The sequence below is a fragment of the Crocodylus porosus genome, unplaced genomic scaffold, assembly GCF_001723895.1.
Source record: "Crocodylus porosus isolate Cpor-Errol unplaced genomic scaffold, CroPor_comp1, whole genome shotgun sequence".
In the NCBI taxonomy this organism is placed as follows: domain Eukaryota; kingdom Metazoa; phylum Chordata; order Crocodylia; family Crocodylidae; genus Crocodylus; species Crocodylus porosus.
In genome coordinates this window covers 5389955-5416297 of record NW_017728937.1, presented here as the reverse complement: position 1 = coordinate 5416297, position 26343 = coordinate 5389955, and the positions used below count along the sequence as shown (strand labels likewise).

General features: G+C 51.9%; 1 protein-coding gene across 6 annotated transcripts in view; it reads left to right on the top strand.

Moving 5' to 3' along the window:
* SYT7 (synaptotagmin 7) overlaps window positions 1–26343 on the top strand; it is a 146921-nt gene that overhangs the window by 92618 nt on the left and 27960 nt on the right. For 3 of the 6 annotated variants that reach the window (XM_019547316.1, XM_019547317.1, XM_019547318.1), the window contains 3 exons: window positions 2347–2715; window positions 8486–8608; window positions 16697–16832. In XM_019547316.1, the coding sequence (XP_019402861.1) occupies window positions 2347–2715; window positions 8486–8608; window positions 16697–16832 (628 nt within the window). The remainder of the gene's footprint in view (window positions 1–2346; window positions 2716–8485; window positions 8609–16696; window positions 16833–26343) is intronic. The other 3 variants (XM_019547319.1, XM_019547320.1, XM_019547321.1) reach the window with 1 other exon arrangement.

Here is a 26343-nt window from a genome sequence, read left to right as displayed (position 1 = left end):
GCAGCTGGGAAAGGCCCATCTCTGCCTCATGCCGGGCAGTCCACGGGCCAGACTTGTGGGACCTGCTATCCAGGTGATGCTGCCCCTTCTGAGTCACATATCCAGTCATTGGCCAAGAGACCCACAAATATGTTCAGAGCCAGAGACAATGCCAGCAGGATAACACATGTCTCCAAGGTGCCAGGGCCCCAGGGGGCTCCTTGCTGATGGAATTCACTTCTCTCTCTTTCTCTCTCTCTCTCTCTTTTTCTCCCCCTTTCTTTTTCTTTCTTTCTCTCTTTCTTTCTCTCTTTCTGTTCTCTTTGCACTCCACAAAGGCACAGCTTCACCGTTAACACAGCCCATGCCCAAATGGAGATTATAGGAGGTTTTGCTACTGCTGCTATGGTGAAAGTGGTTCCACCCGAGTCGCGTGTGCCATAGAGGTCAGCTGGGATGGGCACTAAGATCTGCTGTCTTGGTGCTAGGGCCGTTCTGCTTCCTTTGTGCCCATGGGAGCCAGTTAAGGATAGGAATGTTGGTTTGAGATAAAATGAGGGGTGGACTGTGAATCCCTTGGCTGCCCCAGAAATAGCTCAGCAATGAATGCTACCTTGTTTACCAGCCTGCCAGTCTGCATGAATGTCCAACTGGGTACCCTGCCATGTGCTCTGGATGTGTGTCCAGCCATGTGCTCCAGAGGCGTACCCAGATGCGACAGATGCGTGCTCAGCTGTGTGCTCTAGCAAATGCCCAGCCATGTGCCCTACCACATGTACAGCCAGGCACTCCCTCCAGTGTCTGTTCATGTGCCTGTAGCATGCCCAGTTGGAGTGTTAATCCTGTGTGCCATCATGTAGTCATCTGTACTCTGCCTTGCATGCTCAGCTTGGTCTGGCTGCATGTTAAGCCATGTGCCTTGTCACATGTTTGCCTGCCTGTTTAGCCATGTGCTCTGACGCATGTTTTGCTGTATACTCTTTCATGCCACTGACTGTATATTTTGCTGGGTGTTCTGTCATGTATCAGCTTGCAAGCTCAGAAGACACATGCCTGGTCATGTATTGGCCTGCATGGTTAGCCATGTGTCCTGTCATATATCAGGTTGCGTTTTGCCAGGTGCTCTGTCAAGTGCCTGGCTGCCTGTTTGGCAAGTTGTACAAGCCCATATCTCAGCACAGACCCTGTCATGTGTCATTCAGCCATATACTCTGACTGCCTGCTTCTGACTGCACGTTAGCGCATCTAACAACCTACAGTGTCTTGCACCAGCCCCTGTGCTCCACTGTCCATGTGCTCTGTCTCTCATGCCCAAAGGAGATCCCGATCTGGAGCTCTGCCATATTCCTAGCCATAAGCTCAGATGGCTGCAATTCTGACTGTGGACCCTCTGGAGTCGGTGGAGGGGTCCTGATTGGCAGCAGCTAAGGAGTGGGGCTTTGCATGTTTGTGAGTCAGGGGTTGGGCCCCTACATGCAGAGATATCCCATAAGCTAAAAAAATGTCGTTTATCCAAGATACAAGCATTTCCTCCCTTAGTTCGGGGCTGATGAGTGCAGAATCTATGGGCTTTCATCTCACAGTTTGCTCAGTGCCACATCTGATGTAGCTCCCAGATCTGTGGAGCAGCATGCCCAGCACATGGCTAGTGAAGGGGCTGCCCGCCAATCGCAAAAGAGCTTACTGGAAGGTCCCCCCTTCACACTTAGTCTAGCATGTGATGTGGCTGCCGCGAGTCACGCCATATTCTCAGTATACCAAAAGGGCATCCATGTCACACTGCTGCATGAGCTCTGAGCCTGGGGGAGGGGAGGTGTGGAAGGGCCAGAGGCCCGGGGCCAGGACTGTATCTGTGATGCTCCAGCTGCAAGCTTGGCTTGAATCTCCTTGCCAAGCCCGTTTCTGGGAGGTCTCGGCTGCCCTACCCATAGCCCATGGGGGAGGGAGGCGGGGCAGGTGGGCGTTTCCTATGTGATAAGAAATGGCATGGACACTGAGGGATTTGCCTTTCCACAGCAGCCTAATTAGCTCAGAAATGAGGTCGGCTGGCATGCTGAGAAGGTGCCGTCTCTCTGAGTCGCGGGGCAGCGGAGCAGGGACCAACCGGCAGGCACTTTCACACCCAGCCCTGAGGAGCAGGGGAGGGCAGATGGGCAAGATGGCTATGGAGCGAGGGCTTCGCACCCCCAGAGAGGCAGAGACGGGGTCAAGACCCAGAGGAACCACTTGCTGCTTCCGAAGGCGCCTGCCAGACAGCTCCTTGCGCTGGGGCATCTTCTCTCTAACTCTCTTCTTTTCCTTCCTCCAATTTTGCCCCTTCACCTTCTTTTCCTTTCTCTCCTCTCCTCTGCCCTTCCCCTCCCTAAGTTTTGAGGACTCCACCATGTCCACAGCCACTACCCTTGAGTATATCCCCACCTCAGCAGGAGACCCAAAATGCCAGCGCCCCCGCACCCTGATGCGCCAGCAGAGCCTTCAGCAGCCTCTCAGCCAGCACCAGAAAACCAACCACAACCAGCCCACTACCAGCCAGAGCTTGGGCCACCTCCAGTCCCACACCAGCTCCTCTTCCAGCGCCGGCAACGCCCGGGGCTACCGGAGCGGCCAGTCGCGCCAGGGCACCTCGGCTGGCTTCAAGCACCGCACGGCTGGGGGCCGGAGCCGCTCAAACCCAGGGAGCTGGGACCATGTAGTGGGGCAGATTCGCAACCGAGGCTTGGACATGAAGTCCTTCCTGTAAGTTCTCGCTCTGTTCTCCTTTCCTCTTGCTCCCTTGCTCCTTTGTTCCACTTGCCCCCACAGGCTCAGGGCTGAGGCCCTGGTGCCATGCCAGGTGCCAGGTTTTCCTCTGTCATGGGCAACTCTCACTGCTTAGACTCCTTGCTGTTGCACTTGCCAGCTGCCGAAGTAGCTACGTCCCAGCATGGCCCAGTGAGACAGCGGTGGAGGAGGTGGAGAGCCTCATCTCCCTCCCAGAAGGGGTTGGGGTCTCTCATTCCCCTCCGCTCCCTCTCTTTGTATCTGGGGAAAGCATTTGCTGTGCATCACTGACCAAACTCCACCACTTCCGTGTCATGTCCTGGGTTTGCCATGAGCATCGAGGAGGACCTTTCCATGGGCCTGCTCCAGGATAGTTCTCCAGATCCCACTCTCCCACCGCTAGGAACCAGTCAAGCTCATTCACTTTGTGGGTCATAGCCCAAGGCAAGAGAACCGGGCTGTGGAGCCTGCTCTCAGCAGCCCCATAGGCAGTGCTATAGCACCCTATTTCTAAGTCCTGCACTCCCCAGAAGATTTAGACCAGGCTTCCACTTTGGAACCTCACTTGCTAAAGGGCTGCTGCAAAAATCCAGATGTCAGTGATATCTTGCCATATCCCCCTCAGCATCAGGCAGACAGTGCACAATACTGTCTCAGGTGGGAGGGAAAGTCTGTCAGCTCCCTGGAGAGGCGCTTTCTTCCCCCTGCAGCGTGGCAAACAGGTTCTCATTCCATCCCATGAAACTGGCACCCCTCTCCCTTGAGGGGGCCACTTGCCTGCATTTCATCACAGAGTAGGCAATGGTCTACTTAGCCTCTGTACCCAGCCGCTTAGCGCCAAGACCCTCAGGGCTGCATGGGTGATCTGTCATCTGTCTAAAACACGGCTCCTATTGAGGACAGCTTTGAAATCCCCAGTGCTTAAGGACTAATCCAAGGCTGTGGCTGTCACCCTATCTCTGCATATGAAGATGTGGCTTATCTTCTGAGGAAGCCTCCCCCCCTTCCTCCCTCCCTCCCTTGCCCACACCAATATTCTCCCAAGCCCTCATGCTCTGCATGTTATGTCTCAGCCCATGCACAGTGCCAGACAGGGACCACATTTTGTCCTGCCATGGGAGCACCTGTGGCTAGATCCCCAGCTGATGAAAATCAGGATTGCCTTATGGAAGTCACCAGGGATGGGATTGTGAACTAAGACAGCTCCTTGCTAGTGGAGGTAAATTGGTGTATCTCCGTGCAAACCCTGAGTCTGAATTTCCCAAGCTGGAGTAAATCAGCCACAGTTCCTTTGACTCCAGCCATGCTTGGGAAGGGCAGTCTAGTACCCAGGGCACCAGAATGGGGTTCAGGACAGCTGGGTTCTGATTCTGGCTCAGACTTCGTCTTCATGAGCAGCTGTGGGTGAGTCATGTAATCTCCCTGGCACCTCAGTTCCCACTTTGCCAAGTGAGATAACACTTCCTGATGCCATTGTGGTGCTGGGAGGAGGAACTCCACAGGTGGGCTGTGCTCAGGTCCTCTGGGGGTGCCCAGTTAGGTGAGGGACTGTGCTGATTTCCAGACATTGACGGCTCTAGCACACAGAGGGGAAGTCTGTCCTCCCTCCTGGACATGGCTAGCTTTAATCAACCCAGCGCAAACCACTTTGAGATCCTAGAGCAGGAGCCGCAGTCCACCGTGACAATCGCAAGCGATGGCGGTGGCCACCATCCTCCACATTCATTTACTTGCTGTTAATTCCCCTCCATTTCCTAGCAGCCCACCCCCTTCTCCATCTCAATCAGCAGCATGGAGTGTCTGCCTCCCAGCCTCGGCCTGAAAGTTTTTCATAGCGGGCTCCATTTGCCTGCTTCCTGATTTATACATGAAGCTCATTAGACCTCCAGAGGATTATAGACTTCTGTGTTTGCACAGCATCATTTGCTTATTCCAGCTTTAATTGGTGGGGGGGAAAAAAGCATACCCACAGAAAGGAAAGGAGCAGAACAGCCCCAATGTTCCTCCCCTTGGAGGAGCCACCGCCACTTAGTTCCATTACTTCCCAAAACCATTAACTTTGTTGTTGTTGTTGTTGTTTCATCTTGTTTACCATCAAACTCTGCTCCTCAGCATTTTAATGCAAACGCATTTATTAACCTCCAGGGGGTTGTGGGAGGCTGCACTAACGAGCTTGCATCAGCCACACAAAGGCAGATGTGAGGACTCGCTGTCCCAGAACCTGAAGTGGACAAAAACCGCTTGATCTTCAGGCGTGGGATCAGAACCTTTATGTAAGGGGCTTGTACCGATGGCCGCGAGCTCCCCGCCCCACCCTCCACCAGGAGGCTGAAGCCAAGCGAGTTCTTCTCTATACACATATAGAGAGCAATCTATCTGCCAACTCTTGCTTCCCCGTGCAAATAATTGCTGTCGTTTGCCTGGCCATGAGCGACAATTGCAGGGGTGAGGGGAGCTAGTCCATATGATGTGGGCTGGCAAGAATGTGAACGGTGAGTGCAGCTCTAGTAGGGTTGGGTCCATGCTGGGAGAGTGCCAGGCTTCATGCCATTGGAAGGGAGAAGGGTGTCCCCTGCTGCTCCTCCATGAGATCCAATGCTGCCTCCTTGTCCTCAAAGAGCCTAGGATAACAGAATTAAATCGATGGCCATTGTATGTGGCTTTGTTAGAGGGTTTTCATGCCCCTCTCTGAACCCCGGGTGAGCTCTTTATAGGGCATTAGGTTGCAAGCTAGATGACTGATAAAACATGCCCTAAGATTAAGGTTTTCCTGAGGCAGTTTTCTTTTGCTATAACTGGCCTCCCCAGGGGCAGGAGCCTGCAGTGCCATCCAGACTCTATGCCCCGTGGCGTGCAGGTGTGTCTCCCCTCCCCCGAGACACAGAGATGGCTGTAACCCCTTGTTTGTACCTGGTGACAATCTCTTTCCCCACCACACCTTCTGATGTGGGGGCCCTTTGTTCTCCCCTTCCCCCAACAGAAGTCTGTCCTCTTCTTTCTTGCTTCCACTTGCCGTAAGGAAGATTTCTCCCCTGTTCCCTTTTTCAGGGCACATCCAAAGTGCTAGTCTTTCAGGAGAAACCCAGGCATCATATGACTTGCCCTGGCCCCAACCCCTAGTCACTTTGAGTGACCTTTCCCAGCCCCCAACCGTCCCAAGCACCTTTCTGGTTTCTTGAAGGACACTGCAAAGTAGTGACATGCAGGCTGTGTCCTCAGATGAACTAAGGAAGATCCTGGGGATCCCAGAGCTGCATTCCTCAAGGGGTGGAGCCTCATGATGCCAGATCTGTGACCCTGAAGAACCACATGCCCTTCCAATGGCTGCAGATGCTGTGGGGACAGTGCCCTGGCAGGCCCCCTTCACTCCAAGCTGGGGCTGGTCCAGAGCAAGCTACAAGCTAGCAGGTTTGGTGTAGCAGCCTCCTCCTCTCACATGCCTTGAATTCAAAGCCAGAGGGGGCTGTGCTGGTTGTCCAGCTGATGTCCTCCGTCACACAGGGTGGTGGGGAACCTCCCCCAGAGACTCCCACACAGAGCCTGCAACTAGGGCTGTTCTGCTGCTGGAAACCCAGGTGTGCTATGTGTTGTGTGCCAAGCCCTTCACAGGACAGACCTTGCTGATAGCTGTTCCTAGGTTGGAGCCCTGGCTTGGAAGCTCAGCTGCCCTTTAGTTTCCAGAGTGTCCTCCTAACAAAGTCCGTTTAGGGCAAGAATCCAATAGATGGCATAAGACTGAACCTCATGGCAGGAAGGAGTTTGCAGCATGGAGAGGGGGACTACGCTCCCCTGTCATGCTACAAGGAGCTTCATGTACCTCAGGGCTGCTGTGAGCCCCTTCTGGATGACACTGCTCTAGGGTTCCAGAGGTGTAGCCCTAGGGAGGATGTGCTTTCAGGGCACAGATGTGATTGTGGTTAACAACTTATACTGCCACAGCATCTTCCAGGCCATGACCTCAAAGCACTTTGCAAACATCAGGCATCTGACAATTAGAGGGAGGCCTTATACACTGATCAGGGCAGGGGCAGGGTCTAGGGGGTCATAGGCAGGCAGACTGGGTTCTGACCCTGGCTCTGTTAGCATGACCCTGGGTGAGCAGATGAACCTCTCTGTACATCAGTGTCCCACAGGTGCCAGCACCTTCTTATCTGCTACAGGGAAATGTAAAGAGATGAAGGGAGCTGGATCACCTGCCAGTCCCTCAAATTTCAAAGCCACTCAGACTCCAAACCCTGTCATATTTTTCTTTAAAATCCCAGCCTTCTCCAAACAAACAAGGTTTGCAAACAAGGGTGCCTAAAAGTAGTTTTCTGTACTAGCACCTACAGGCATGTCCACACTGCCTCTATGCCAGGCCCTGGAGCACCACCCTGGAGCAGTCCCTTCTTCTCTCACACCAAATCAGAGATGTGAGTGGAGCTGCCAACTGTGCAGTGCCTTAGAAAGATCCCCATCCAGGTGAAATGTTGCCTGAAGGCAAGGATCATGTTTCTGGGTGTGGCCCTTTGTGAGTGATGCAGCACTGAAATGCCAACTCTTCTTCTTCCACGCTGGCTGACCCTCTGTCAATCCAGTTCTGTATCCCAACCGCTATACTTGCATGTATACATGCACACACACACAGAGTCCCCAGCTGTCTCCTTATCAAGGATTTCCTTCAGTCTTAACCCTGCGGCCCACCCCCTCAGCATCAGACCTCCTCTCAGAACCACCCATCTCCCATGCCAACCCTTAGCCAGGCCCATCCTTCCCACATTGTGCCCACTCTCTCCCATCCCATACCTATCTTCACTCCCTCCTCACCTCCCTTTGTTACCATCCCATTGTCTCTGCTGACCCTTATCTTCTGCACAGTGTAACAACCCTGTGCAGCTGTGAGCAAGAGCAGAGCTGGTCTCCCATGGGAGGGGAAATACCCCAGGCCTCCCAGTTCCCTATGTCAAACTGACGGCCCCTTCCTGGACTTGTGTCTCAAAGAACGTGAGCAAAGTAGAATAGGATCGCACTTAGAGACTTAGGCTGCTGACAGATGTGAAGAAAAAGAAAACAAAACAGCACTTTACCAGAAGAGGAAGCATGTTTGAGCTGGCCCCCCAGCGTCTGTATAGATCACATGCTTTAGTGGGCTTTTTTGGTACTTTTATCTCTGTACAGACACGGGGTGAGCCGGGTCAAACTGATGAGATGCCTCTTCTGGGCATGCACTGGGATTGGCACAGGGGTGTGCTGAGCTGGAAGTAAAATGCTGTTTTCGGGGGGAGTTTATATCTGTAAGCGGCCTTAGGTGCCTAAAAGACTCTTTAGTGCCATTTAAGAGGTCATAGAGGTGGGGTAAGGTCTGTGTCACAGCCTTTTCCTGGAGTTGTGTCCCCATCGGTCTCCTGGCAATGAAGTCCCCATGGACCCCACAAGTTCCTTTTTCCTGCTGAACAGTGGCACTAGGACTGGATGGCTTTCTCCGTGGGCTGCGTGAGTTTTCAAAGGTGCGTGCTTTACAGAGATCTGAGAAGCTCTGTTGTGTCATTTCCTCTCCCCTCAACATGCTTCCAAATGAGCCTTCAGCTTGTGCCATGGGTGTCTTCCCCAAGCTGGAGAAGTCCCTTGCACCCATTCTGTCTCTGGGGTAATTCTCGCTGCTCTTTCTCCCTCAGGCTTCATTTCTTATGCTTTGTTCTCTCTCTTTCCTTTCTGCTTCCTGAATCTGGGGCCTCCTCCTCGCTGTGGCCGGCTCCCTTTTGGGCAGGGAAGGCCGGATGGTGGTGTTATCTCTGGTTTTGGGACTCTCGGAACAGGACGACTTTGCCAATATACCAGACCTGCAAACTACGGGGAACCAGCAGAACCAGAACACTCAGGGGGACAAGAGGTATGAGTAAGGGAGAGGGCACTTCAGCAGCAGGAGGAGACGAGAGGGTCGGCGAAGGCTGGCACCAGCTCCTGTGGCCAGTGGGAGTGGAAGGTCGGAGCATCAGGAGGGTGGAACTTCAGGCATCCCAGGTGCTGGGCACAGTGACTTCCCTAGTCCCTGGCTCCCACTTCTGGTGTCCACACCTGCTGTGGGGAAGCGCTGGAGTGTGGCATTTGCTTCTTCCCTCACCCCATTCTCCTTAATGTCAAATCCCCTCCCTTCTCTTGTGGGCATGCAGAGGGTGCATGTCGGGGAATGGGGAGGGGTCTGCTAGGGCTATAAAGCATCCTCAGCCTGATTAGTCCATGCCATAGAGGTAGAGGGGAAAGGGCAGGGAGAAGGGATATGAAAATGTCCCTGGAGAAAAGGAGAGAGAGAGGCTGACTGGGTTGAGGGAGAGAAGGGGACTTTTGCCCATGTGGGGTCACTGGGAAGCGCTTGGGAAGTCCCCATGTCCCAACACCTTAGCCCACCACAGGTAGTCTCAGAGAGGTCCCTGACTATTCAGTACCCTGTGCAGCACATCTGGGAGGACCAAGAGCCACCACCCTCTGCTGCCACCCCCACCCTGATTGCAGTCCTGGCCCCTATAGAAGGTAAAGGTGGTTTTGCCACTGACATACTCAACTCCAGTGTTGGCTGGCAAGGGGCTCAGGGGGGCAGAGGGTGAGGAAGGGCCAGTGAAGAGGAGTATATGTCTTGGATTCCACCCTTGTGTAAACACTGAGGCAATTGTACATTAGATCCCGGGAGACCACCTCTGCTGAACGTGGATAGCACATGCCCTAGAGCCACCATCCTGGCCCTTAACCTGTGTTTTGAGAAGTAGCTTGCATTTCCCTGCATCCTGGTGCCTTGGGGTTTCTTCCTGGCCTCCAAAATGGGAAGACATTCCCCATAGGTCTAGGGAGGAGCTTTTCCTTCTGCTTATTGCCAACAGCACTGCCCTAAACCCTGTCTACAGCCATGCCTACCTGGAGAGAGAACAGCAGGCTCAGAAGTAGACCCAGAGAGTCTGGGGAGTGAAGCTCCCTTCCCCCATTATGGACCAGTTGCTGTTTTGTACACCGGGACAGCTCTGTCAGCATATCCTACACTCTGCCAACCCAACAGCTTAAGCAATCACCCCAGCCCTACCCATAACCCTGGGGATTGTCTTCCTCAACCACACATAGAAAAGTAGACCTGGAAAGGGCTTTATGAGAACATCTAGTCCAATCCCATGCAAATGAGGGGTTGGATTACATGACCATTTCAGCCAAGTATCTGTCTTACATGCACTAAACCATCCCAGCTAATTATCTGTCTTACATGCACTTAAAAGCTCCCAGGATGGAGATTCCACAGCCCCTCTAGTTAGCCTGCTCCAATGCTCAGCCACCCTTATAGTAAGAAAGTTCTTACTAGCATGCAACCTAAATCTCCCTTGTTGCAATTTAAGACCTTTTTTCTATGTCCTGTCCCCTGTGGCCACATAGAACAGTCCTCTTTATAACCTTCCTTCTTGTATTTGAAGGCTGTTATCAAATTCCCACTCAGTCTTCTCTTCACCAGATTAAATAATCCCTCTTCTTCCAACCTCTCCTTGTAAGTCATGCTTTCTAGACCTCTGCTCAGCTGATAAGCACAGCTCTGCTAATATCCCCTCCTGTGCTGAATGCTCCAGCACAACCAACCGGACCACACAGCCAGGGTTGCCTGTAGGCTGCCAAAGGTATCCAGCATGGTTGTTCCAAACCACCCAAATCCAGGCCTCAATAATGGAGCCAACCCCTGAATTTAGACAGCAACAGTCTATAGTGCCCCATGTTACTCCAGGGACATTTATTCAAAAGGAGAGGTGGGGGGAAGAATCTCATGGAAGTGGGGTCTGTCTGGCCTCTTCATTGGGGCCTGCCCACTGCTAACTCAGCCCTTTGGCCCTCCCAGTCCAAAGGGCCATTATATGTCCAATAGGGCTGCCAGAGCCCCAGCCAAGCCAGTGCCCACAGCTGAGACTGCCACACAGCTCTGATGACACGCACTCATGTCTGTTAGCAACTGGGGTTGGACTCATCTCCCAGCACCTCTGGGAGGGCAGTTCAGAGCTTCTTTCCCAGACACAAGTCCCTGAGTCCTCACTCTGTTTCACATTTGGGAGTCAAATCTGTAGTTGGGGTGAAACAAAGAGGCTTCCCTGCCTTTTAGATCCAGTGACCCTGGGTTAGATCCCTATGGAGCACCCAGCTAAGGGCCGTCAAGGTTCAGTAGGAACCTGTGCTCATGAGTGAAGTGGGAGGGTGTAGCTCAGGTGACACACAGCCTTCTAGCAAGAGCATACTCAGCTCAGCCCCCTCAGAGGCCTCTCTGCCCTGGAGTCCAGGGAGCAAATTCCTGAGCATTCCTCTGAAATCTTGATGACTCCTCTGCTCCCCAGTCCAGCCCCATTCCTCACCTCCCACCTCTGGGTGATACCTTCCCTGCCCCACCTAGGCTCCCCATAGCACACTACATCCTACTCAGCCACTGTGAGCCCTTGGGGCCTAAGGCTGCCTTCATACCAGTGCCATTCCCCTAACAGCTGTGAAGTCAGCCTGGGTCATGCCAGTGAGGGAATCGGCCAGGTGCTAGCTTTGGTCTACAGTGAGCCTTAACAATCAGGTCTGCTCAGCACAGGCCTGGCTGGACAGGGCTCAGCATCATGACGGGTCCTGGCATCATGCCTTCCCTTCGGTTCTCCAATCAGCCAAGCCAGGAACCCTGGGGGGACACCCCCACCCCCTGTGGGCGTCACTCCCAATCCCCCCACTCCTAGGCACAGGACCAAGATATGCAGCCAGCAAATCTGTTGGTGTCTTTATGCCCTGCCGGTGGTCCCCAGTGGATACTTGTGCCTGGGATTTTAGGGAGAGAATGGTGGTATGCCAGCCCCCTACCCCTTGCTCTTGTGCCACCTGTTTCCCTTAGCAAAAAGGCCCTGGCAAAAGGCATAGGGCAGGGGTGGGCAACATGCGGCCCATGGGCTGGATGCGGTTTTCCAGGCCATTCTATCTGGCCCATGGGGCCCCTAAAAAATTTAGAAAATTCATATTTATCTGTCCTTGATTCCTGTCATGTGGCCCTCAATAGCCTGCCAAAACTCAGTAAGTGGCCCTCTGCCTGAAATAATTGCCCATGCCTGGCACAAGGGGAGAGGGGGAAGGGAGGACCTGGCTGGCGGCTTAGAGGTCTCAAACCCTTGGGAGAGTGTGTTAAATTCCATCTCGAGCTGCAAGGAGGTGTGAAGAAGGCAGGAGCTGGTTCCACATGATCAGTGTGTTAATTAGCTGGCACTGTTCTCACCCACAGCCTATTTTTACCTCGCTCTGGTTCTGTTTCACTACATATTTTAGCACTTCCCTTTTGATCACCAGCTCGTACAGTCTGTCCCAGCCTGACACGCGACACAGTGGTGGGCAGAGACCGTCCTGCTGAGATGACCGCAGCTGTAGCCTGCACAGAGCACCTGGTCTTGGTGCACACCCTTTCTGCAGGCCTCATCCCCCTGAGCTGACACCCCTACTCCAGGCTGTCAGGGAACCTCAGTGCTGTTCCAAAGAGAAAGTCCTTGCTGATGCCCCAGCATACCTCCCACTCCCACTCCCTCGATTGTAGGGGAAGTGCCTTCCCTAGGGTTACGATCCTCCTGGCTGTGTTGAGAGCACCCTCTGGTGGCCCTCGGGAGACACTTACCTTCCTCATAGCCAATGTCCTCAGGACAGTCTAGATCTGCTTGTGGCTAAATTGAAGCAAAAGTAGCCACATGCACCTCTTCATCTCAGATGGACAGTAAAAGGCAGTGGGTGGAGCATGCATGGGGGAAAAAACACTGCAAGGAACAAAAAATGGGAGCAAGGTCTCTGCGTGTGTATGGGTGCGCACAGGCATGCATGCACATGTGCTTGTGTCTATGTCTAAACTCCAGTGACAATTCCCCTCTTGCCCCAGGAAGGATCCATTGGTGTAGCTGTCTGTGTGTGCACGTGCATGGACACAAACCCTGGCACAGCTGCCCTCTTAGCCTGAACAGACCTCCAGGTGTACGTAGAAGCCTCTTCCCAGGATAGCAGACCTTGATCCTGGCCTTGGCCTTGCACCTTTAGAGTGAGGATGAAGAGGAGTTGACTGCCTCCAGTAAAAAGCAGCTGGGCCCTTGGGACTCTGGTCTGAGGGAAGAGAGTAATGCCAGCAGGGGCCACTGTCCACTCGTGCAGCTTGTGCTTTCCTTGCACCTCGACAGCTCTCAATGACATCCAAAAATCTCCTCATAAAAGACGAGGTTCAGGCAGGGAGCGGGAGAGAGCCACCCTGTCCCCTTATTCTCCCCAGGGCCATTCCTCAGCACTGTTAAGCACAAAGGGTGAGTGTCATGTACCCTGGCACCCATGAACCAATCCAGCCCAGGCCCAGGAAGGAGGGCCCAGCTCTGGGACCTTCTGACTTCAGTCCACTGATGCATGGTCCTTTAATGTATTATCATCCTGCTGGGGACATAGGAACATAAACATTTCTGTTTATGGGGTCAGACCATAGGTCCATCTTGCCTAGTATCCATCATGCCCACTGTGTCACACAGTGGCAGAGACAGGATGCTGAAAGGGAGAGTATGGGCAAGACCCAGAGTTTTCCCACTGTTTCTCACTTTCAGCCTCCAGCATTTAAGATCTAGGAAGTTCTGCGAAGAACCAGCCAGGTGAGGATAAAGACTCTGCCAGTCCTGAAAGCAAACAGAAAGCTTGTGGGGGTGAGGGCATTATTGGGTAGGGGAGAGGGCCAGGGTGGGGGTTCCTCTGGAGCAGGAGTTTGTGGGGACGTGATCAGGCCTGTGCCCTCAGTCCTCACCCTCTGGAGCAAGTGTGCACCTCTGCCCCTCCTCCCCTTCCTCCCTTCCCCTCAGCTCGTCCCTCTGCACCCTGTCTCCCCAAGAAAAGCTCAGCGACTCCTGCCCTTCTCCTTGCTTTTGGCCTCTGCTGTCTCTCTGGCCCCTATCTTCTCATCCCTTCCTAACAACCTCACCTCCTCAGTGCCTCTGGCTCCCTCCCTGTTTCCCCCATGCCCACCTACCTCTGTCTTTTATTTCCTTCACACTTCTGTCTCCTGACTTTTTACAACCCATGCCCCTCCCCCCCCGGCTCTAACTTCTCTTCCTTCCACCCCTGTGGGGTTAGGTGGGTTTAGCTGCTGGAGGCTGGGAGGGTGGCAAGGGAAGAACTAGCATGGGAAGGACTAGCATAGATTACTCCAAGGTTTGTAGGTGGCTTGAAGACCCTTTCTCTCTCTCTCTCTCTTTCTCTCTTCCATTATCCCCCACACCAGCACTCCTGTTCGCAGTGACCATGTGGTGTTGTAATGTCTCCTCCGTTCCCTTTTCTCTGCTTCTTCCTTCCAGCCCTGCTGCTGCTGCTCAGCCTTTCCCCTCTGTCAGCCCCAGCGACACCAGTCCAATGCCTTGTTCTGTCGGTGTGGTGGCTGCTTCTTGTTTACTAATCTCTCTCTCTCTCTCTCTTTCTGTCCTTCTCCCTCTCCTTCCACTTTTTCTGCACTTTGCCTTCCCTCAGGAGGCAGGCCGAGTCCCTGTACTGGAAGACATTCCTCCTCCCTTGTCTCTCTCTCACGCTGCCCCTCGCTGTCCTGTGACCTCTGCCGGTGCTAACCATTTCCCGGACAGCTTTGCAGCCTCTGCAGCACATTGGGGTTGAGAAAATAACTCTGAAACTGTTCCTGCCTCCAGCAGTCAATCACATGCTCACTCTTGCTCTCTCTCTCACTTTGTTTTTAACCTGACTTTACCTCTCCAGCTCTTTCCGTCTCCTTTATTGCTGTGTGTGCCATGCTGTTTGCAAGTGTTTGAGGGTGTCTAGATTGTGTGTGTGTGTGTGTACATGCATGTGTGAGTCTGTAAGTGTCTGTGTGTCAGCTTGGTGTGCACCACTCCGTGAGCATTTCTACAGTGGTGTGTTTCTGTCAGTTGGTGGGTGTATCAGCGTGTCTAGAACTACATGTGTACATGGGTCATTCTGCCTACAGTTGTAATGACATGTCTAGATCTGTGTGTGTATCTGGTTGTGTTTGCAAGAGTCATGGCATATCTACAGGTCACTCTCTCTGTCAATCTATGCAGGTACTGGCATGTACAGATTTTGCATGTGTCACTGTGTGTGTATGTGTTTGTGACCCTGTCTGCAAATGTGTCCTTGGGAAGGTGTTTCTGTAGGTACATCAGGGCTGTATGTATGCATCGGTGTGCATGCATCCTTCTTGGTTGGTTATCTGGGGTTAGTGTGTATCTCTACATTATCCAACATGTGTGCACCATGTATGTTTCTGTGTATACGGCCCTCTGTGCATATGTGTGTGTATGTGTGTATCCTGTGCATCTCTATGCACCTCTGTGTGCGTCTCCAGGCATGTCTGTCTATGTGGGTCTGTCAGCTGCTCCATTGCTGCTCTTTCTGTGTGCACACGACAACATGTGGGCCTATGTCTCTCCTCTCTGCCTTTTCCAGCTCCCTGCCAGCTCCTGCCCCCTCTCCCGCTGGGTTGCTCCTTGCTGCCAATCTCACATGTGTTGCCTGTCTAGAAGTGTCAGGCACTGAGTTGTAGCTGCCAGGGCCTCACCATATTCCTCCTCCCAAGCGGCACTGTTAGCTGCCTCCAGCCCTTGTCATTGAGAGGGCTGATGGGAGCAGGCAGGGCTGGGGCCTCCTTTTTTCATCACACAGTTGTGTGTGCATGTGTGTATTGGGTGTGTAAATGAGTGCTGTGGCCAGGGGAACCTGGACTCCTGGCCTGGAGACATGGCACCATCCCTGAGGGCAGGAAGGCAAGGAGATGCTCTGGTGTCCCTCTGAGATGCAGCCCTCCCACCTGTGGGGAATCTCACTGCCTAGATGATGGGGGTAATGCTTTGTGCGGTCTAGTCACTCTCCCAGTCTGACGTGGTCTCACCTCGTCAGTAGGAACAAGAAGGATCATTGGACCAGAAGCCTGAGAAGGGAGAACAGTGATCTGGCTTGTGTGCTCTGCCCAGCTCTCTTGCCTTGAAACCTTTCCTTGGCTTCCTAGTGGGCAGGGAGAAAGAGGCAGTGGGCTAAGCTGTTTCCACATGCAGCCAGCCCTTCTTGGAAGTGAATTCTTCCTGAGTATGGGAGAGGGATGCCCAGATGGGTAGGAGGAGGCCTGCTGACAAGGCAAGAGCTAGCCTCTCAATGCATGGGTGAAACCCCCATCACTCATTCCCCTTGTGGGCATGTGAGTCACAGCTGCTCTTGCTGAAGCTCCCACAAGGGACTTGGCGGGCTTGCCAGAGGCGCCACCACCTGGCAACATCCTCCAGTGCCACAAGTAGAAGCAACCCGCAGCGTAGGAACTACGCTATGCTAGTGTATGTGAGGCACTAGATCTGCCACAACCTGGCTGGTAGGTAATAGGCCATAGTGGATTTCCCATGGCCTGGCCGGTAGGTCACAGGATGCTATGGGGCTGCAATGCTGCCGACCCGGTCTGCCACCTTGGGGAAAGTTTCCCCAAAGGGGTCCTATGGGAGAGGGTGTGAGTGTGTTTGGGGAGGTCAGTGGGCTAGAGAGGTGGGAAGGGGGAGTCAGCTGGTATCCCATTCTCTTTGAGTACTTTCTCAGCCAGGACATGGGGCCAGAGTGCCATTGGATGACACACCTGAGCACCCACTGAAAGGGTGGGAAACAGGATGGGAAGGAGGGTGAGGCACAAAGGCCTCTGTAGAGCCAGAGCAAGACAGAGACCATAGCAAAAGGGCACCGGTGTGGTGGCAAGTGTGATACAAACCACCTGCCTGAGGGGTGGGCACAAGTCAAGGGTGGTGAGAGATGCAAGAGCAGCTCCCATTGTGGGACAGCCATCCAGGGGCCATGAGAGGCACAGGAGCTGCTCTGGGGATCCCTATTGGGCATTGGGATCTTTCTTTCAGGACCCAGGCAGTGTTCTGGACAGGCCTGTCCCAGTCTCTGCCAGCTCTCTGCCCCGCTCTCACACACTACCTCTCTCTCCCAGGTTACCACCCACTGGCAAGACAGCAAATGCAGCTCCCGCACCTGGGCAGACACAGCATGATGAGTCTGACCGCAAAACAGAGCCTCGCTCCTCCGTCTCAGACCTGGTGAACTCCCTGACCAGCGAGATGCTAATGGTGAGTGCAAGCAGGAGCACCCAGAGCCCCAGCCTCAAGGCATGGCAGGTCCTCTGGCACTGACTTGCTCCATTCCTACTGAGTGAAGCTGGGGCTGGGGCAGCCCAAGTTTCCCCCACAGTCAGTGCCTGTTCCACTGCCTCCTCCTGGTTACATCTGTGTTGAACACCAGTCCTTCCCAAAGCTCCAGGCCTCAGGGCTGATGCTGTAGATGGTGCCCTGGGCCCCTACCAGCTGGTGGGTTTGCCAGGCCATTCCAGCATCTCTTTGTTTCCTTCAGGGGCTGTTGCCAAGATGCCCCAAGCCCCCAGACTCTGCAGGGTGATTGGTAGGACATTCCAGACACCTACTTCATCCTGAACTGCTCTAAACCACCCCTCCCCACTGCCTGCTTTCCCTTCAGGGGCAGTGATCAGCAGTTCTGGGCTCATGCATGGTTGAAGGGTATCCATGCAGATATTCCAGGTTGCTGTTCAAGTCAGAGCTGGCACTCATACTTTTCTCAGTGGGCAGCCAGAGCAACTGTGTTACCCAAACCCATTTCCCCAGAGTCTACTCTTCCAGGACCCACATTCTGTCAGCATAGACCCTGGCTCTGAGCCCCAGGTACACACCCCCACACACCAACAGGGAAGCGTGAGACAGGTTTGGACTCTTTCCTACTTTCCACTGGTGTGGAAAGGAGGATAGTCCCAGCAAGAGCTCATCCCTCCTGCAGAGTTTCCCTAGCTGTTGAGGTGTCTTTGGACTGAGCATTACCCCAGACAACCAAGCAGCAGCCGCTTGTCACAGAGTCAGGCCACACAGCTGTATTGGTGACCTTGAGACTGCACCCTGAGCTCTGCCAAGCCCCAGATCCCATTCTGCTCCTTGCTGGGGGGGGAGACCAGGATGTAGTGGATGGGGCTGAGCTGGTTCTGGCTCCCATCCAGCAGAGATCAAATGAACAAGCAAACTTCCTGTGAAGCTCAGAGCTGAAAACTTAGCAAGCTGGAACAGACAGGATGAAAGAGACAGAGAGAGACACCTGTCTGAGGAGGGCTGGATGGGAGCTTTGCAGTGCAGTGGGTTGAAGGGGGACAGCACAGAGGAGTCTGACGCACACTAGCTGCTTTCCTCAGGAATGGGTCCCTTGCAGAGCTTTGAGAGGGGGAGCTGTAGCTTTTGGAATGAGTGTTTTCTTTTAGAATCAAAGGGCTGCCCGTGCCCTGCTCCAGGCAGAAGCATACCCATCTAAGCATACCCACATCAATAGAGACGAGCAGCCTGGGTTGAGAGCTCCACACCCCCACACCATCAATCGTGAGCATTCCAGAATCACGAGGCAGCCCTGCCACCCCCATCATAAGATTGGCTTCAAATGCACAAGATGTTTAAAAGAATACTGTGTAGGTTCGCTTTATTTGCTGTTGGGGCTCAGAGCAGTTGGGGAATATCACGTTTGCATTCTTTTCTCTGCAACCAGGAAGGCTAGAAACTGTTTAGTAGGTGTGTATGGGGGGATGGGGGTGTATTATTTTTCTTTAACAAAGACTGAGGTCTGCTGAGGTTCCCATGACTCCAGGAGATGGGGCTTTAAGAAATCCACTGCCTATTATGAGACCCTGGAGGGGATTGCAGTGCTAAAACTGGGATGAGTCACTGCCACAGGAAAGAGCCTAGCTAAAAGTACAGGCAGGAAATCACCACTTGGCAGGGCAAAAGTTGCAGATATGTATTGGAGGGGAAAGGAATCCAGATCAGGGAGGTTCCATGGGAAACCTGAGAAGCTGAGCTAAGAGAGGCTAGGGAAGCAGTTGGGTAGCTGTACCCCCAGTGAGCGGGTACTTGAAATATTGTGTGTTACCATGACGATGCTGTGGTATTTCATTGCTGTGAAACACCCTGACAATATCAAGCAGAGGATTGTTGCATGGGGAGGGGACAAGAGCATGGTCCAACACCTAAAGAAGCCACTTGAAAGATTCAGTGGACTCTGGATTGTATCCTGAGCAAAGGTCAGTGTGTCTTGGTATTTGTCCGCTGAAGTGAAGACACATCTGTCTCCCTGGTATCTGGACTGAGATGGTAAAGAGTGTTGAATTGCAGGGGTGAGAACTGGAGTTCTTCAAAGAAAATGGAAGTTTTGGAGTAGTGGAGCCTGAACAAGCATGGTATGGAAGAGAGAAGATAAACGGCAAGGGTCTAGGGAGATTGGCTGGGGAAGCATGGAATAGTTCACAGTGAAAGGTGAGCCTGTGGGAAAAGAGATATGCCATCTTTGTGCCAGATTGGGATGGAGGCCTGCATTTCTATCCCCAGCTCTGATGCCTGTGCCCAGAGTGAATCACCCCATGTCTCTTGGTCTTGGTTTCCTGTCTCCAAGCCAAGGAAACCATCCTTTGCATGCCTGTCTTGACAATTGAATTTCCAGGTGGTTTCAGGCAGGGGCAGGAGTGGTTGTCTCACACCCTGTACAACAGGTCACTGACTGCATAAGACTGGATGGGATCTGGGTTATGGCATCCAGTCTCTGCTGTCACAGGCATTGCATCACAGAATCTTGCTCACACATATATTGAGCTCCAGTATAAAAACCAATCCCTACTACTCCTGCAACCTCCCTCTTCTGATGGTCTGAAACCTTCTCTGAATTTATTCATGGCCTGTTTATATCCATTTGTCCTCATGCCAATGATATCCCTTTGCTTTCAGAGCTCTTCTTCCTCCCTAGTGATTACCCTTCTCATATATTTATAGTCAGCAATCATAGCCTCTCTCAGTTTCCATCTTGTCAGGCTAAACAAGCCAAGCTCTTCTCACCACCTCTGGTATGATAGGCTTTCCATTCCCATCATCATCCCATAGCTCTGCTCGGCCCCTTTCCCAGTTGAAGTCACCTCCTTTGAATGTGTGTGGTCAGTGTTGTACACAGTGTTCCAGTGCCTTGTGCAATGACACTAACATTTCCCTATCTCTGCTGGAGAAAGGGACCAAAACAGCACACCCGATACATCTCTAGGATGACATTTGTCTTTTTCATGGCTATGCCATATTGGTGGCTCATAGTTATCCTGTAGTTGACTCATATATCTGTGTCAGCCTCCTACTTAGCTATTTCAAATTGATGGATCCTCAGTTTATGGCAAAATTCTCATTATTAATCCCCAATCACATGACCTTTGCCCTTGGTAGTATTAAATGTAATCCCATTTCTATTACCCCAGTCGTCAAAGTCATCTGGTTCTTCTTGCATGATATTCCAGTCCTCCTCCAGATTATCAGTGCCTCCCAGTTTATGTCACCAACTCTATCTAGTAGCACACTTCCACTTTTTGTGCCAAGGAAAGTCATAAATGAAAATATCAAATAACAGTCCTAAAACCTTTCCAAGGGACTGCACTAATAACCCCCTTCCAACCCAATAGTTCCCCTTCAGTACAACCCAGGGTTGTCTCCCTTTTAATCAGCTCCTTACCTGCCGTCCAGCTCTTGTACTAAACCTCATCTTCTTTGATTTGCGTAATCATTTCCCATGTGGCACCATATCAAATGCTGTACTAACGTCCAGGGCGATTAGATCTGCTGCATTTCTCTCATCTAGAAAATCCATTATCTTATCATGGAAAGCTATCAGGTTAGTCTGGTGTGATCTACGTTCGTAAGCCCATGTTGCATTTTATCCTATTTTCCTGATATCTCCACATCTTTATCTTTTCTTTAAATTTGTCAGCTCTCAGTTTACTCCTTCATATCTGCGTCTGGGAGCTCTTCAGTCTTGTCAGTCTTGCTAACTAGTTCCCTTAATTTCTCAGCATGCCCTTATGGAATCAAAAGCCTTTTCTATGGGCTGAATTTTGTTTACCCTTCTTTTTAATTTAAGCTGAATCAACTCATGATCACTTGACCTACAGTTATTTTCTGTGACCAGCTCTTACGAAGTCCTCACTAGGCTCTGTCTAGCCAGCTCCTGTTGGCTCAGCGCTTACGTGGGGAAGACAACAGTTAGCTATATCATATCCAGGAAGCTGTGGGTGATCCTATTATGAGGAGCATATTTTCTCTGATCTGTATCTGGGAAGTTAGAGTTTCTCCTAATGACACAATTCCTGGTAGTGCTTTTTCTCTCTGATAATACCACAGCGATCTCTACCCATCTCCAAATCCCACCCTGGGGATCCTAGTAAGTGATCAAGCTCCATCTTAAAATTAATTAGGCTTGTTCCTCTGCTCCTCCTGTTGGGAGACAGCTCCAAAACCTCCATGCTCCGATGATTAGAAACCTTCTTCTAATTTCAGCACTCAGACAGGGCCTCAAGGGACAGCCAGAACGCTGGGAACACAACTTCAAAAACAGGCTTGTTGCAGCAGAAAAAAACCCCTGACATGTTTTTGGCTGTAAAAAACCATTTCAAAGGCAGCTGCGAGCCGTTCAGAACTCTGACTGGAAAGGTGAATTTTCCCAGGGCGGAAAAAGTAAAAGGCGCTTTGTCAGGTTTTGTGGAACTGAGGGGGAACAAAATGCCCTGCTGCACGTGGGCTGCCTTGTCCTCAGGGAAAGTCCCAGTTTCATAACTAAGCATTATTGCAAGAGGTATTTGCTGTTGGAGAACGTGGCACCGTGTGGCTCCCCCAAGTGGCACAGCAGGGAGGATGAGCCAGAGACTCAGTGCTTCCAGAGGGTTTGGCCAAATACTCATTTGACATGCTGGCTTTTCGTTGAAATGAACATGCATTTGGCCCCAAAGTGCATTTGAGGATGAGGACTCAGGTATCCTCTTCCTGTACTCAGGAGTACAAAGAGATTGGGGATGAGCTACAAAGAGAAGCAAAATGTCCTGCAAACAAGAGATGGGCATCCTGGAGACCCCAGCCCTCAGGAACAGTCAGCCAGCCCCTTCATACTGCTCTGCCCGGGAGTCACTGCATCTTCCAGTCACTCCCATTGTCTGAATGGGGTAATAGGAGGTGAGGAGTCAGGTGCACCCCCCTTAATATGCTGCAGTACTCAGCAGTGAGAGGCCCTTCCTTTCCCGGCTGCAGTGACTGCACACAAACAAAGAGGAGCTGAGCTGCAGACAGTCAACAGGATGTAGCCATGCTTGAGCCATAACAAATCAAGGGCTTGACTTTCGACAGCCAGGTCTAGGCCTGGTTGTGAACCAGACGGTAGGTAGGCCTTACCTTAACACCAGCACCTGACCTTCCAGATCCGTAAGCAAGCACCATGGCAGACTTAGCAAGATCTCTGGCTGAAACCACTGTTGAAGAAGACACTATGCTAGGAAAGCTCACATGACTGGCATATGACTGTGAGGAAGTTTACAGCCCTAGAGTCCATGCTGGGCACTGCCATGGAGAAGCTCAGAGTACCAGAGGCAATGCTGGAGAAATGAGAAATGAACAACACTAATGCTGTTCTAGCTGGGATGAACTTGGCCCCTGACCCACATGGACCTGTACCCTTCAGTATACAATCCAGGGCTTTGTCCAACCTAGTGTGCCTGACCTGAGCAAAGCGGGTCTTACTCTGGCCCTTGCAAAACTGCTGTACTTCACCATGAGGTGACTGTTCCTGTTCTCCAGTTCACTTGATGAGACTTCCCCATTGCCCCATCTGTCCCTCCCCCCTCCTCTCCCAGCATAACCTGCAGTTACCAGGTCTGCTTGGATGGTCTTGTATCCACTCTGTTGTAAGAGCCAGAGGCAGGAGGCTGAGTGCAACAGCCCCACCATGACCATGGCCAGGGCACTGGAGCAGAGACTGCTGTCCAGCATGGAGTCGTGTAGCATCTTGTATGAGCTGTGCCCTCCCCAGGATGCTTCACTAAGCTAAATATCCTGACTGCAAAGCCACAGAAGAGTAAAAGGTCTGAGAAGCAATACTGCTCTGCCGCTGAGCTCTTTCCTTTGTCCCAGAGACCCAGGAGAGAGAAGAGGGGCCAGGCTCTCACCCAGTGCTCACAGGCACTGCCTTGCAAGCCTGAGGATCTGTCTGAGTAACAGACACAGAGTCCGTTCTTTTATCTCACAGCCCAGGCTGCTTGGACTCTCCCCTCATCCCTGGTGCTGGGCGTGGGTGTGTAGAGACAGATAAAGATCCACTTCTATTTTTAGAATGTTTTATTGGATTAGATTTATTTAGAGTGAATTTGATATTATCACCATGTCTAGCTCCTGCTGGGAAGGAGGGCAGAGCAGTTATGATGTTTTGTCCTAACTCCAGAGGTAGCAGTTATGACGCTCGTTCCCAGTGAGCCCAGCTGACAGGGGGTACCTGGTCACTGGGCCAGGGAGTCAAGAGCAGCTGGATGCGACTCCACCACATCATTCCCTTGAGTACTGCTGACTAAAGCAACTGGCTTGTCTCACCTATGCTACCCCCAATGGGCTGCTCAGTTTGGGCAGAGCCTTGACTTAATTTCTAAATTCATTTGATGTAAATAGATCTATTTTCATGCTTCGAGCATAATCTCTTCAAATGACAGGATGCAGGAAAGGGTGACTCACACAAGCCCCCTGGAAGGATCAGAGTAGCTGTGGCTGACACCCCCAAATGGATGCCTCTTTCCCTCGAGCAACCAGCTTTCAGGGAGGGTGGTAGAAGCTGAATGAGTGGCCTTTCACAGTGTCTTCAAAGTGACCCCGGTGGGACGGTTGAATTGCCCACAGAATGACCATGGAGGTAACGAAATGCTTCGTGCTCATAGCAAATCTCAAGGAAATCAGTATAATCCTGCAAAAAAAATTCTGATTTTGCTAAATTAACATTGTCCATTGGAAACTATTGCCCTGTTCTACTTCTGAATGCATGTGTCAGGGCATGCTTGGGGGATTTTGAGGGTGGAGGGGAGGGGCAGTTGAAATGGCACCTGAGGCTTCAGAGCCATCTCCACACCTACCACAAGATGAGGTGCTGGGCTGTAGCATTGTGGTGACCATGCCTCAAAAAAGAGGAATTGCTTCAAGACCCTGCAGGAGTGAATGCCATTTTCCAAAGAGGTCTCTGCCAATGAACAGCAATTGACATTTGCCTATGACATCTTGTGAGCACCACTGGGATGCAGAAGTGACAGAGCTGGGATCCATGGCTAATGGAGGCCTGTCCAAGAAGATACACAGCAAGCCAACCTCGGATAACATGATCAAATAGGACCATGAAGCCCAAGCTAAGTTAGCTGGATTGCTGGACATGGATTTACAGAGGCACAAATTGGATACTGCCTCAAAGCAGCTGCAGGGCATAAGGAGATTCATAACTGAGGATGTGGAGATAAACAAAGACAGATTCCTTATGATGCCGTCTTCACTCAACAAGTATTAGATGTGAGAACTGCCCTAATCACCTCCTGCCTTCACCTCCTGGAATCACTGGCTGCCTTCACACAACACACACCAGAACTTCCTCCGGCATCGACAAGCACCCATCCCTTACCTGGCTATTGCACAAACACCATTGATCATCCCGTGTTACCCATCACAGCAAACCATTGTGAATAGTCTCCTGACCCCAGGAAACATCACCCAGCATCTTTTACCTCCAGCAAATGCCTCTCTTAACCTTCTCTTCCTTCCACTAACTACTGTCCATAATCATCTCTTATAAGCCTTGATGTGAAGATGTGGGAAATCTTGCCCCGCTTTCATTTTCAGGCCTTTCAGTATCTTGTCTCCTGTCCCCTTTAGAGAGTGACCTATGCCTCACTGCCTGAGCACCTTATTTCTTGCTCTCCCTACTCAGTTTTCATCTGTCTAATGCACTGTGTCCAAGTACCCCCTCCTTATTAGCAGCTCCCTATCATAGTCCCTATCCTCTGCCAAGAAGTGTTTGGTCACAGAGTCCGAGATATCTGCAACTGTCTCAGCCTGTCTGTCTCTGAGGATGAGAGGCAGTCTGGGTAGTCAGATCAGTTCTGGGGAAACTGTTCCGCATTGTGACAGACAGGCTGTCAGGACAGATTTGGCTAATTGGAGCTCCTGACCTGAGCAAAGTGAGCACGTGGAGTGGAGCCAAGAGTCGTCTGAGGAGATACCAGTGACAGAGGAAGAAGCTGATGCCCTCTGACAGCTGGCTGGACAACAACAAAGCCATAGGCAGAGAATCCAAAAGATATTATTTATTTGTCTCAACATGGCGGGAAGTACAAACACTTCAGTTCCTCAGTGTTGTGCCAAGGCAGCTCAGTCAGGTATGGAGAGAAAACTGCCAGAAAGGCTCAGAGTAAGAGAGGCTACATGCTGGCAAGGATGTGAGGAGATCAGTAAGGTCCTTGCAGGGAGGAAAGGGGATTGTCCTTCAAGACTTAATCCCCCTCAATCATTACTGGTGGCCCTATGGCAGGGGACAGATGTTTCTCTCATCCTGTAGCCAAAACCGTTCCATGTTGGGCAGATCCTGTCCCTGGAGAAGTCTTGAAGCAGTGAAGGTTACCATTTCCATGTGTGCTTCCATCTCTGCTTCCATCCAGCCACATGGATCTCCAGGAGAGGAGAGCTGGTCCTTTGCATCCCAGAAGCTCCTCTGAGGTGAGGGTTTTGTTCTCTGAAACCTGGGATCCCATTTCCATGACTAGCCATGGACAGGCTAAAGTCATGCACACATCCACTGAGACACCAGAGCTGCTGTAAATAATCTTACAGCCAGGCACACATCCCACCAAGACCCCGGAGCCCAGTTTCTGTGGATGACCACAGGATGGGACACCCCTCTCTGCTAAGCAGCAGCCCATTGAAACATGAGGTCATCGTGATTTTTGTGCAGCCAGATCCCCTGTGCTGGAGCCAGGCATCCACCCACTGAGAGACACATGCCCCACAAAGATCCCAGTTCCCGGCAGTAGCTGAGGGGTCTGCATAGGCAGTGATGTACTTGCTGATGGATAACCTAGAAAAGGTCCTGGACCTTGCTCCAGTAAGCACCTATGAGGTCATCCTGGTGCTCTTCTCACCTGCTGCTCCCCATGCTCCAGACAATCAGTGAAGCAATCTGAGAAAATTTCCTGTTGCACTGGATCTAAAGATCCTGTATCGCCTGCTTCCAGCTGCAGCCCTCCTAAGGTGGGGACACGAGGGATGCCCTTGCTGTACCAACTCCATGTGGGAACTCACTCCTCATTCCCTTCAGTGACAGAAGGATGGGAAGGAGTTTCTCCTTTGGTCACTTAGAAAAACTACACAGCACAGACAGCATGCCCATCTTCTCAGCCACACACCCTTCTCAGCACTCAAGAGCTTCTCAGTCCAGGTCTCCAGCTCTGCTGGTGGCCAGCAGTTGATCTGCTTTCTCAAGGCTGCTTCTGTTCCCATGGGGTGACTACAGTGAGCAGCATCACTGCCCAGGAGGGAGCTGGGTGTAGCCCACTTTCCATTTGATATGCATCCCTCTTGCCTCAGGAGCCAAAGGCAACTCTCCTGCAAGCCACACAGCTGAGGAGAAGTCATCTGTGCCATTCAAGTGACTCAAACTTCAGCAAATATAGAGAAGAGAAGGAACTCTTATTATTAATGAAGTGCAAATACAGGGCAAGGTCAG